This window comes from Lissotriton vulgaris, chromosome 12 (genome assembly GCF_964263255.1).
Source record: "Lissotriton vulgaris chromosome 12, aLisVul1.2, whole genome shotgun sequence".
NCBI classification, from domain to species: domain Eukaryota; kingdom Metazoa; phylum Chordata; class Amphibia; order Caudata; family Salamandridae; genus Lissotriton; species Lissotriton vulgaris.
Window position 1 is genome coordinate 515,678,060 of NC_141700.1, and position 13,022 is coordinate 515,691,081.

Consider the following 13,022-nt stretch of genomic DNA (forward strand, 5'->3'; position numbering starts at 1 on the left):
TCCAGAGATCACACTCTAGGCAACTAGGCTTTTCATTTACCTGCAAAAAGCCCAGAGCATAGCAGAGGCTTTGACAATACATATTTTGTGATGTTGGGGGAATTTGTATGCTAAACTACAAACGACTTCAGACGAGGCTTTTCCAGGTACAGGTGCTTTACACATTGATCTTTTTGACCCTAGTGAAATTCAAGCACCGTTAAAAAGGTCCAGTCCTTAAATATGCCTAGAATATTGGGGGATTTACTAAAAAAGGAGGTTTCTTCAAATACACTTTAACTGTATGTGTAGGGCAGTAATGGTGGGAATGCTTATTCTACAGCATTCATATGCTGGAAATTAGCTCTTTATGAAGAGGGTGGAGGAATTGCTTCCAAGACCCCTACTTCCTATTCATACAGTCTGAAGGGAGAGTTGTGACGTTTTTATATGCAGGAAAAACTGAGTAGATGTATTTCACAGTATTTATTTACAACTATTTTACACTCTATTTGTTGTGAAACAAAGAGGCTAAAGATCTGATTTAGAATTTGGTATAAGTATAAGTATGTCACAAATTTGAGGGACTTCCTGTTTGCCATATTACAAGTACACTATATCCTAGTGCACTTGTAATAAGATGGGCAGGATGTCACTTTAGTGATTTATTTACTCATCAGCCAAATTCTAAACCAGGCCCTGTCTAACAATAGGAGTAGTAAAAGTTTTTGAAGTGCCACAGTACGCCCTCCCAAAGCAACAAGAAATATCCAGGAGACTGTGTCACACTGAGTTTCTTCTTCCATGTAAAGACTGACTTACTATTAGGGCTAGATCCTCTGTCTTGGGTATTCTAAAAAAAAAAAAGGATACTGACCCTTCGCCCACATATAGTGGAAAGCCTCACTTCAGGATTGCTCTTCACCAGAATGGAAGAGGCAACTCCATGCAATTTAAGGGACACTAACCTGTATGTATGTTTATGCTCCCTAAGGGGGGCCTCATGTGGCACTTCAAAAATACATTTTTCGCCTCATCCCTAATGGTTATTTTGTCTGAGTGTGGCATCTGATGTATTTCATTTTGGATTATTTCTAGTCACAAACAGAAATAGAAATTAGCCCAAATTTGGCCCATCTTCTTTTCCCTTATCTCACAATTGAGAGTCTCTAGTTTCAGAATCTTACAGGTTGCCCTGTGTGCAGTTGCCACCAACTACACCAACTAAACCTCCTACTTACCAAAATGGCTGAAGGAACTACGTTAACGTTCACTGATGAAATGGTAGAATCCTTCATGACACCATCCATACTGGGATATACCAATTACAAACAGTACTCAGCATTGTAAATAAATGGCCTGCTTAGCTACTATGAAAACGTATCAGATTAATACAGCACTCCATGGAGCCATAGTGAAAAAATACCTGGAGAGAAAGCAGCACCTAAAGGCCTAAGAGGGACCGATGAACCCAGGATTTTCCTGGAGATCAAATGTCATATATCTCCTGGAAGCACGCTACCAACTGGCTGCTGTTAATTACCAACACCACAAAAAGACTATCTGACACCAGCTCATAGAAACTTTTGAAAAACAATGAAATATAAAAACAATGGTGCGAATCACACCATATAAGAATCGTCTCAAGATGGCAGACTTCTTGGTGGAAAAGATATCTGATTACTGCAATGAGCTACCAAGCAACATGGTATCTCGACACCCTACCTTTACCTCTGACCTAAGGTACCAATGTCATATCTCATGGCCTCCTTCTGTCAATTATAGAGCATGAATTTTACCCTGAACGGGGAAGAAAAATATCTTCCCTTACCTCTATTGTAAGCTTTAAAACAGGCTTAGGCTTGGGAAGCATTGACTGCGACAAGGCAAAGATATAGACTTTGAGACAAAACCCGTTGGTTTGTTGTGATGGCACTTGTGATGGTGTGTTAATTGGTGGTTAATGTTACTATGGGCAGCCAACTCCACCAGTAAGGTTACCACTCCATACTCTGACGGCACACAAAACAAGTAAAGCCACAAGTAACTTGTATGGCTAAGTGTATTTATCATACTTTGGTCTCTCCCCTACAGGAAAGTGTCCAAGGCCCAAGACATTAATCTGTATTCCAGGTGTACAGGTTTTTGTTTTTCACTTCTCATTTCATGCATACTGCAAAATACAGGGGTTGGGGAATATGAGGAAGATATGGAGTAGGGGTCCACTTTGGTCCTCAAGAAGGCGCTGTGACCGACAGGCAAGATTAGCACGGGGAGGAGCAACATGTTAATCAACAAGTAAGTATGGAGGGAGGTTTGCTAAAGAAAACTCTTAGCTCTTCAAACTATCTTTTTCATTTTGTAAATGGGATAAGATAAAGAAAAACAGTTTGCTACTGAATACATTTCTATCAATACAAGGAAGACCCATTCTCTAAGAAATAGCAAAACTTTAAATAACAGATGACTAGGGCCTCACACATCGCCCACTGTAAGAGGGTTGTAATGTTGCTGCCTGTGTGAATGCCAGTCTGTGCATAAGGGACATTTGCATTCCTTACATCCTTGTGTTACAGGTTATGCATGTTTTACTGAAGCTTAGAAGAGCTTTTAGAATGTAAAAGCTAAAATGATTTGCTTTGCCAATGCTCGTTAAACTTCGAAGAGAAGGCACAAGGCATGCCACGAGGCCTTACCTCGAGTGTTGGTGGCCATGTCGGCCACTTTCTGGAAGGCATCCAGGAAGGCAACTGCGGCAAGCACAGTGGTCCTAAGAGGAAGACAGAGAAGGGATCAGGTGAGAAGAGGAGCAGAGGAAGGGGACAAAGTGATACCTTAGGTTATTTGCATGTAGTCTCCTTGAGATCTGGTCATACAGTTACAACATGTGGTTCTCCAAAAACACAGCAGGGCACAAGGAAGAAACATGCAACTGAAGAATCATAAACCAGGACCTCCTTCATAAACTGAGGACATCAGCACAGACTGGGGTATTCTCTCGCTCTGCCTGACAGTAACACCTCCCTGAGGCAAGCCTAGAAGGAGGGAGCCCGCTCTTTGTGCCAGAGATCGATTGACCGCTACCCGCCTCTTTTTGTGCGATAGTAAAATGAATCCCTGTTTGATAGAATCAGAGCCTGACACCAGCACACTAAGGGTAAAGGGAGGGATGTGAAGAGTCCCTTCAGCGTGTCTGTAGTCAGGCAACACTGAGGGAGCACCCTTTAACTGACACCATATGCTCTATGAGATTACCAGAGAATGAAGAGCCCCCTTTACTTCTGAGAGATCATCACATATGGAAGGAGACATTCCTGCCTGATACCAACATGGATCTTAGAGGACCACTCTACATGTGTGATATCAGCACATGGGACAGCCTTCTGCCTGTCTCATACCACCCTGGACTGTGTGAGAAACCGTTTCATCTGGCACTTGTGAAATCCTCTTTGTGCTTTGTGCTGTCCAGTCGTCCCCTCTTTAAACCTGTGGGTCAGGTCTGGAGGCTCTAGTGTACATTTGGCGCATGGTGATAGGAAGAGTCAGATTGTTTACACCTTACACTTACACCCACCATTGACCCAAGGGTCACCACTCACCCCTATTGGACCCAAGGTTCCAGGAAGGGTCACTAATCACTGTCTCTAGGACCCATACATACAGAAGAGGCACAACTCTTAGCTACCAGGAATGTCCATTACAGGAAGAGACCATGCCACCAATTTCACAACCTTCGCCCACACTGGCAGTGACTCTTCACCATATACAGGACTTTCTCTTGCCCATAGAAAGAATGTAAACATCCTTAAAAGTCAGGAAATATTAACATGAAGATCATCTATGAGCCAGCACTCAATTGTGGTTCATTTGTTAAAAAAAAATTATTATTATATTTCCTCTCCCAACATGACCACCCACCGTTGGTAGGCACAGGGCGTGATTCCGGATTGCTCCTTATACCACTCTGGAGCAAACTGAGGTGATCAGTTATTTTTACACTTAAATGCCTTATAGTGCCGCTGCAACTTCTAGCCACTCTTGCTATGAAGGCTTTTAGTGCATACAGTGTCGTCAAGTGTGGTACCTGTTACTAAAAAGCTAGATTCTTCTTAGGAAACTTGGATCCCTTCTTCTCTCCACAGAGGAACCAAACAACTCATGTCCATATTACTGTACCAAAGGCAGAACAAGGGAAGACCTCTGTTTGACGGATAGAAGAACCGCTCTCTCAACTGGACCCCAAAATATCGGGCACCGATTGTGGCCGGGGTGGAGGGCGGGGCAGAATTCCAGCTTTAGAGGTATGCAGATTGGGCTCTAGACCGAGGAAGTTAGGGGTAGTTTAGATCTCTAGAACTGAATGAGAAGTGGCGATGAACCTAGTTTTATATATTGCAGCAAAGTATCATGGAGCATGATTGAGGCTGCCCTCTGGAGCATTGACGGGCCATACAGCTACTCGTGCACTCATGGAGCTCCACCCAGATGTGTCAAAAGCAAAGCAACTGAATCAACATGATCCCTGGCCAACGGGCACATCAAATGATTTCTATAGAGGGCTGCCACAATTGTGCCACGCTCCCTTCCACAAAACGATGGTTCAGCTACAAGATCTTCAGTCTTCTAACTCCAGTTTCAATGAACAAAGGTTGCTCACAGTTAACGAGGGACAGTGGGCACAAAAGGCGATGGACTGGAAGTGGCCAGTGCTATAGCCAGTGGCTGAGACTTTTGCATTTCCACCCATCTTGTTTTAATGTTATTATGGGTTGAAGGTATGCCCAGGCGTGAGTCCCATGCTCGCTGTGCCACAGGAGCCAATGAGCAGACCAATGAAGAATCTCACAAGGCTGAGACCAGTCTGGGGTTGCTTATGTTTCCGTTCAGAGGAGACGTGGCCTGCCATTTTGGGCTGAATTGTTTCCCTTACGGCAGGATGAAGGCTGATTTGCATATTGTTGCTCCCTGTCTGGAGTGCCACAGTGAGCAAAGGGTCAATGACCCAAGAATCAATGGACGGAAACGCAGCCCTTAGTGGCTGAAACGTTTGCAAGAATTGCACTCATCACATTTTGTTGTTTCAGAGACTGGAATGTGGCGGGTGTGATCTTCCTGAGGCAAATGTTCTCCTCAACCTGAAGTAGTCCTATTGTGGCATGGAACCAGAGCTGGGCACCAAGGGTTACTGTTACACAAATGAGCCAGGGGCACACTTTACAGCTGGATCCTTCCTCTTCAATGTATATATCCTTCTTGCCCAGCATGTGTTTTGCTAATTTTTAGCTTCCTCAGGGCCATAGAATGTAATATCACATACACCAAAACATGAACATAAAACCAACACGTAAACAAATTCTTTCTGCTTTCAAAAGACTAACACCTTCCGACAGACACATGTTCAATCTAATTCCATACTTTCATAGTTAGCATAACCTTGATACGTATTCATAGCCAGAAACTTTATTTTATATTCGTATTCTCAAACACTATGAAACTCATATTGTAAGGTCTTTCTCAAGAGTATGCACAGTTAACAGTTTCACAATGGTTCAGCAGCATAAGTATTGATTTTGATTGCAATAAACCTAATAGTTCCTGATTTGTATACCTCTCACCATTGAGCATTCTTATGCTCCTAATATCTGATCACACACCTCTTACTAAGTGATTACTTTGTATGTTTGAATGTGACACCATTCAATCATTATGGAAAACGTAAGGTTCTGCGGTTCTCGGGCAGTGGAGAGGCCACGACTGAAACAGTTTGTGTCTGAAGCATGTCTCATTTCTGTAAAAAAGCTCTCACCATGGGCCAGGTGCACTGTCTCTACTCCATATTGTTCCAGACTGACCCAAGCATCACTCTCTGAATCTGAGACAGAGAAGGCCGCTATGGTCATGTGCAAAGCTACTTTCCCAAAGCAGCCATGTTTCAGGATCTTCTAAAGAGAAAATACATAGAGCGACGGCGCTCACTCCTTGATAAAGCACTTCCGGGATCGAGGCCATGACATTGTACATGTCCAAGCCTTCTTGGATTCTCCCGAAAGTTGTCATCCATACAATTTTGCACTTGCTTCTACAAGTGAGACTGGCCTGCTGGAAGAGGGATCTACCCTGCTATCTTTAAAATACAGAGAAATTTTTACTTTCCTCAAATGGGTGCAGTGTTCCGGGGGCCACTAGAACAATAACAACATTCAGGGTGTCTGCTCCACCCGGAATTACCCTTTCCACAGATCCAATCAAATGATTATTCCATTGGGCCTGATGCCGCTTCACCCACTGGCTGGAGCCTGCAAACCCAATGTCTGCCTGGATGATAAGGGCAGGTCTAAACCACTAGTATGGAGTTTGCATAAAGCAGGCTCAGCTGTTTATTACACATGTCCTAAATGATGCTGGACAACATGCAGTTGTATTTCGAGCCAGCCACTAACAGCCAATGCTAACTTTGGGGAGGTGTGGCCTCCACCAAGTCTTAAGATGACTGCTGGGACCTGGCCAGTGCTTAGTTTGTGGAAAAATAAGTACCGGGCCCTTGTCAGGAGGTCACTGCAGCTTGCACCACCCATTACCTTTGGCAGCTCTGTAAATGACAGCACCAACACAACTACTAACTATTGCACTCCTTCAAGTGTGTCAGTTCAGACTATTCCAGCTCCCAAAATTATAAGAATGGATTGGGGGCAGGTATTATAATTTTATACGGTATATTGAATTGACAAACTGTTGTGCTCATCTCTAAATTAAATAAACAGCGCCACCATGTGGCAGACCATCATAAGGGCCAGTGCTGACAAGTGCTGGTTCTGAGCACCAGAAACCACCGGCTCAAATTAAACACTGGACTTGGCACCCCCAATTTGGCTCCCATCTTCTTGCTATGTGTACGGCCCTCTAGCACGGATGGTCCAAAGAAGTTGGTGCATGCAGTGGTTAATTAGTAAAAGAAATATATAATAATAAGGGCCAGGGCCCTCGTCAGGAGGCCCCTGCAGTTTGCACCACCCCATGCCCCTGCCAGCACTGCTAATGACAGAACAAACACAAATACTAGCCATCATCCTCATACAACTGTAACAATTCACATTATTCCATGCACCAAAAGTTATAAGAATGGCTTGGGAGGCAGGGATTAGTACGCTTAAATGTATATTGAAATTAGAAACAACTGATATTGTGCTTATCTCTAAATTAGACAACCAATGCCACCATGTGGCCAACTGTCATTGTGTGTTGACAATTAAGTCCTAAAGCCAAGCACCAGAAACCACCAGCTCAAATTAAGCACTGACTGTGCATGGGAGCCAAAATGTGGCACACCCATGGGTAGGCTGCTTCTTCCACTCTGACTTGAGCACTTGGTTGAGGTGCTTCTTCCACTCAACTCTACCGTGGCCTTCATGAAGCACTAACCTCACAGTAGGAAGGAGATGGCACTGGTGGTGGCAAACCCACTAGGCGGTCACCACATATGAGAAGCAGGAGTTGCTAAACACACCATACTCCCCAATGATCTGACGGGGACAATTAGTGAATTGTTGGTGGAGAGCCAGTACGTGCCGTACCTGCAGCTAGCCAAGACATGCTAGGCGGAAAGGCATAGGGAGCAGAGGATGAGCTGACAGAGAACACCACAACTCCTAGGCAGTGACCTAGGCCCACGTAACATAGGGGGAGGCAGCGGTGCAGCTGTCCTGTATTGTAGCACTCTTTTTCATGGGCAATCGATTGCCTTAAGGGACTGCCCTGGTCAAACATCTGTGAACCAACGAACCTACAATTGGTGTAACTAAACTATCACCTTACTAAGCTGCTGCTAGCATCACCAAGGTGTCAAGTAAAAAAGGAGACCTTTTTCATGCCTCCTGCTTCGATCCCAGGAACAGCCACAGAAGCCTATAGATGAAGTGGGTCTAGCCAAGGGGAAATTGGCTTTGCTCAGTCCACTTCAGCCTTACACTTCGGCACAGCAGAAAAGGAGGGCAAGCTCACAATGGCTCTTAGAAAAGTGGAGAAGATTTTAGAGGGCATTGGAAGCTCTTTTCTGGGGTTGAAGCAAGTTGATGAGGGTTGTATGACGGAAAAACGCAGTGAAATACTCTGCAGGCCTATATATATATATATATATATATATATCACAGCTCCAACAACACCAGAGCGATGCACTCTCAGGCGGGGGCTTTCAATGCGGGGGTGCTCCCGCAAATCAATTGCCGCTTCACTCTCCTTTACTCCGGATTGGAGAGTGAAGCGGCTATATATATATATATATATATATATATATATATATATATATATATATATATATAAAACAATGTAGCTCCTCCTCGAATCTCTCGGCGTCTCAGGCACAGCCTCGCACACCAGCAAACAAGGGAGACGGACCACAACGAATCAGCATAAGTGAGTTTATTAGTTCACAGAGATCAGCTACGCGTTTCTGGCAAGTTATGCCCTTGATCACGCTGCAACATGAACAATAGACGAAATGCTTTTTTTATGCAGTGTTAAGGAAACACCCCCTCACAATGACGTCATGCATCATGTGATAAATAAACAGTGAAAGAATACTACCACTGAAAGCTAATGCAATATAATCAGCACATATATATATATATATATATATATATATATATATATATATATATATATATATATATATATATATAAACAATGCATTTGTGGGAGACCTCACCACAACCCTCGAGCTTACCTAAGATGCGTGGCAAGAGCATATAAGGTGTAAAAACATACATGGTAAAAAATGCGTGGTGAAGTTACAACGTGGTTACAGCCTCATTGTAAAGGCTGTTTCCCATTGATGAGAAAATGTAGGACAAGGTGCATTCCTGGAGAGCATCAAGTCAGTGTCCACAGCAGGGGTGAAGGAAGAACCCCCTTTAACAAGTGTACCACAGAGGCTGTGATACAACCGGATACGAAAGTAGAAATGTGGGATGACCTAAGCAAGGGTGGCAGTTTGGGGGTCACAGATGATTACATGACACTGAAAAATAAGGCAATGTATTGGCTGAAAACAAACTCTAGATGGGCGGGCGACCTGACACACGAGCTGGTACATGTAAGAAGCGAGACTTGGCTTGGCATCCATCCAAAGGATAGAGCAGGGGACTGTATTATTATCAACTTTAGGAGTCCCCCTTCTAGTGGAAATGCTGTTACATGACCTTGCCCAGATGACATCTCCCTCGTGTAAGATCAAGGCCCTCCCATTAGGGTATTTCTATAGACCAATACCTTCCTTTAGACAAACACTCCCATAGCTCCTACTATGTCACAAGCAAAACCGACACCCACATGCCAGACAATATGATGGGCCCCTTCTCCAGGATGGTTATTTTTACCCTCCCTTTTTTAACATCAAATAGATTTGCACCATTATGCCAGCTTGATGAGCAGGATTGATGGAAGGAGTCAACAGGGCAGAGTACATGCAGGAAGGCCCGAGTACACCAGAATTTTACACGAAATGAGTACTCTCAATTGGAACAAGTGGATATTACCACAGATCATATGGTTATCAAATCCTGGATTGTTGCATGAATAAAAAGCAAAATGGGGAATCCTGATTGGCTGAACATCAGCCTGATTGGCTGAACATCATAAACTCAGCTCCTTTGATTGCAGGAAACCTGGCATAGGGAAGATGTTCATTTAGACGACTTTGAATCCATCATAACACCAGCTACTCCTACTGGAAGCGGGAGAGCAAAGTGGGGTTGGCAACATTTATTTACATTTTTGCTCCGATTTTAATTAGAAAACAACTTAATAGTTCACTGTGTTATCAGCTGGTGCACCTGACGTTAGAGCAGAATCTTTTGAGGTTGTTCTGATCAACTTCTAAGACAACGTTTTGAATAACTTGCGGAATATGGTTGTTGTAGGACAGGAGAACAGGGTAAGGACATTAGCGACTAAAAAAGGAATTTATTACATGTTTGTTTGGGCTGGGGATTTTAACAAGAGCAAATGTCAGTGCCCCAACAGCTTATTATGTGACTACGCAGACTGTTATGGGAACGATCAACCCCATTTTCCTCATGATTTGTATGGGGAATCCTTAAATGGACTATTGTATAGGTTAAACATGAAATCATTAGAACAAGAGGGAGAGCCAAATGGAGTCTTGATACCTACTTTCCATGGGAAGTGGCACTGCTCCATCATAGACCATATACTCATCTCGTTAACTGAGCCCAATTTGGTCAAATCACTTGAGATAGAACTATCAGTACATAGTGACCATTCAGTGCTTAAGCTTACACTTAATGTATCCTCAGACAAGACAAAGGGTACTAAACAAACAATACACATTAGACCAGTGGGTACAAAGTAGGTCAGTTTAAGATGGACAGACATTAATGGAAACAGGTTATTAGAATCCACAGTTGAGGAGAAGCCCGAAGCTTTTGACATCCGTACCAAATGGAGAGGGAACTATGAAAGACTCCTCATAGCGTTTCAGAGCATTGCAGTAGGAAATAAACCGATTGCCCCAATCAAGGAACAAAGGGGTAATAGTAAGACGCATAGCTGGTTTAATAAACATTGTACCAAAGCCAGTAAGGAGCTAAGGAAAGCATTACAGAAATGTCTGAAAACCCGGGGTTATATCCAAGAACTAAGAAGGAACTAAAAGTTGGTTCTTACTATCAGAAAAAAATGGAACTCCAGGAGCAGGCTTGGGAGTCCCTAGTAAGGGCAGCAGATACAGGGGACTGTACCTTGTTTTGGAAGACCGTTAATTTCCCTTTTCTCAATGATATTGATAATTTAATACTGACCCTGGAGGTCATGGTTGCTCCTGAAGTATGGTTGAGCCACTTTGGAAGGATTTTTAACCCAAATAATGTTGATATTGGTTCTACTGGGGCTTTATTTACCTGGCAGGTTTTGAACCCCTGAAGCCAATCAGCATTAAGGAGGTTATTGTTGCGCTTGAAAATAGTGCTCCAGTGAAAGCGACAGGGCCAGATGGGGTATCCATTGACATGTTTAAGTCTGTTGAATCACTATGGGCGCTCATATTACCCCAACTATGCAATGCAGCAGCACATGGCCATTTCCCCTAAACATGGAGTGATAGTATCATAGTCCCAATTGTTTTAAAAAGGGGATCGGAAGACACTATTAGACTCCTTTGTAAAAATAATGGGGATGGTGATTCTGGCCAGCCTGGAAACAGGGCCTCGGATACCCATATATTGTCTGATTGCCAATATGGGTTTAGGAGAGAAATTGGCACAGTGGAGCAGGGCATCAATTTACATTTGATAATAAGCAAATAAACAGTAGGGACAAATCTGCCTCTGTTTTGCAGACGTGAGCAGTGCATTTGATTTAGTGAATCACAGTATATTGTGGCAGACTCTAGCCGAAATGGGCGCCGCAGTTGATATAATATGCCATCTCTCACGGCTGTACGCCCCCTTAACAGCTTGTGTGTGCTTTGGGAAAAACTGAGAACTGATAAATTCAGAGTAACAAAAGGCATTAGGCAGGGTTGTGTCTTGGCCCCTTTTTAATTTTCGCTATATATATCAATGGTGTTGACACTATGCTCTAAATCTTAAATGCAGATGCACCCAAAATTGGTCCATGCTTTACCCCAATTTTACCGTATGCAGATGATGTGGTGCTGATATCAAGGACAGATAACAGTCTCCAACTTTTATTGGATCATTTCATATCCTTCATGGAGGGCAGAAGATTAAAACTTAACCTGACTAAAACATATACCATGGTCTGCAGTAAGGGAAGAAAGAAGGACAGGGCTAATTTTGTAACAGGACAAAACAATTGAACAGGTAAAAACATTTAGTTACCTGGGCATCCTATTTTCACAGGATGGGTAATGGGGACCCCATCTAAAGAATGCAAACTTAAATTATTCTCGAGCTTCTGATGCGCTCTTTAGATTTGCCACTAAAATATGAATTAAACTTATCAGGGAAATGGTAAAACTGTATAAAAGCAAATGCCTCCTAGTTGTAATATATGGGGCACCAATTTGGGGTATACCGAATAGCAAACAGATCCAGAGACAGGAAAATGCCAGTTTAAGCAGACTACTAGCAGTCCTGCGATCTACTCCATTTTACATAATCCACAAAGAGCTTCATCTCTTGTATAATGAAGATCACATTCATCTTAGTAGCCTTATCAAATGGCACAGTATCTGGTCCAAACAAGGCACACATTTTACTAGAGACATTATAATGGATTGCCTAGAAATTGACCAGTACGAAAAAGTACCCTGGTTTACGTATATAAACGGTTTCTTGAAAGAAGAGGAAGAAAATTGTGGTGTTCGGACCCTTGCGGGCATTGTACAATTCAGTAAGAAAGAGTTAAGAACCATCTTTTTAGGAATCAGGAGGGCCCACAGAGATACAAGTGTAAGAACTAAGGAGGCAGTGGAAAGTTATTTCAAGAGACCAATACAACAAGGGATACAAGGGTATTTGACTATCATGACTAATAATCAGGACAGATTTTACTTGATTAGGCTAAGCTTCCAACTAAACCATCATATACACAATAGTCTCCTGCACACACTTAAAATGTAAAGTCAAGGGACAGAAAAATAAAATGACAGTCGTCTTCTTGATCCTTTGTTTTTAATGTTTTTCTTTTTTCTTTTTGCATGAGGTTCCTTTACAGTCCAATGGAACCTTTTATAACCTTAGCCGACACGTGTTTCATCACGTTATCAGGAAATTATCCTGCGACTTCTTCAGGGCTAAAACACTAAATCTAGAGTTCCTCTGGTTCGGTTATACTTCCAACCCGAAGTCATTCAAAAGGTATCCTCATGTCCAGGAGTAATTGTTAAGTAAATAGCCTCAAATCAGTTAGTGCCTCCCCCCCCACCAAAAAAAAACTAGATTTGTTCAGTAGTAGAATCCTCTTTCTCAGTAATATTTCCAACTCAAGAGTAAATTGGATTGCTCCTTATGTCCATGAGTTATAGATGCTAATGTTATCTTTAGCTCCTTGTTGCGCACACTATA

At 42.8% G+C, this 13,022-nt stretch overlaps 1 protein-coding gene across 7 annotated transcripts in view; it reads right to left on the reverse strand.

Annotated features, from left to right (window-relative positions):
* The window catches only part of MTSS2 (MTSS I-BAR domain containing 2), a 320,542-nt gene that overhangs the window by 135,991 nt on the left and 171,529 nt on the right, over positions 1-13,022 (reverse strand). For all 7 annotated transcript variants that reach the window (XM_086945290.1, XM_086945292.1, XM_086945291.1 and 4 more), the window contains exon 3: positions 2,676-2,749. In XM_086945290.1, coding sequence (XP_086801416.1) covers positions 2,676-2,749 — 74 coding nt within the window. The remainder of the gene's footprint in view (positions 1-2,675; positions 2,750-13,022) is intronic.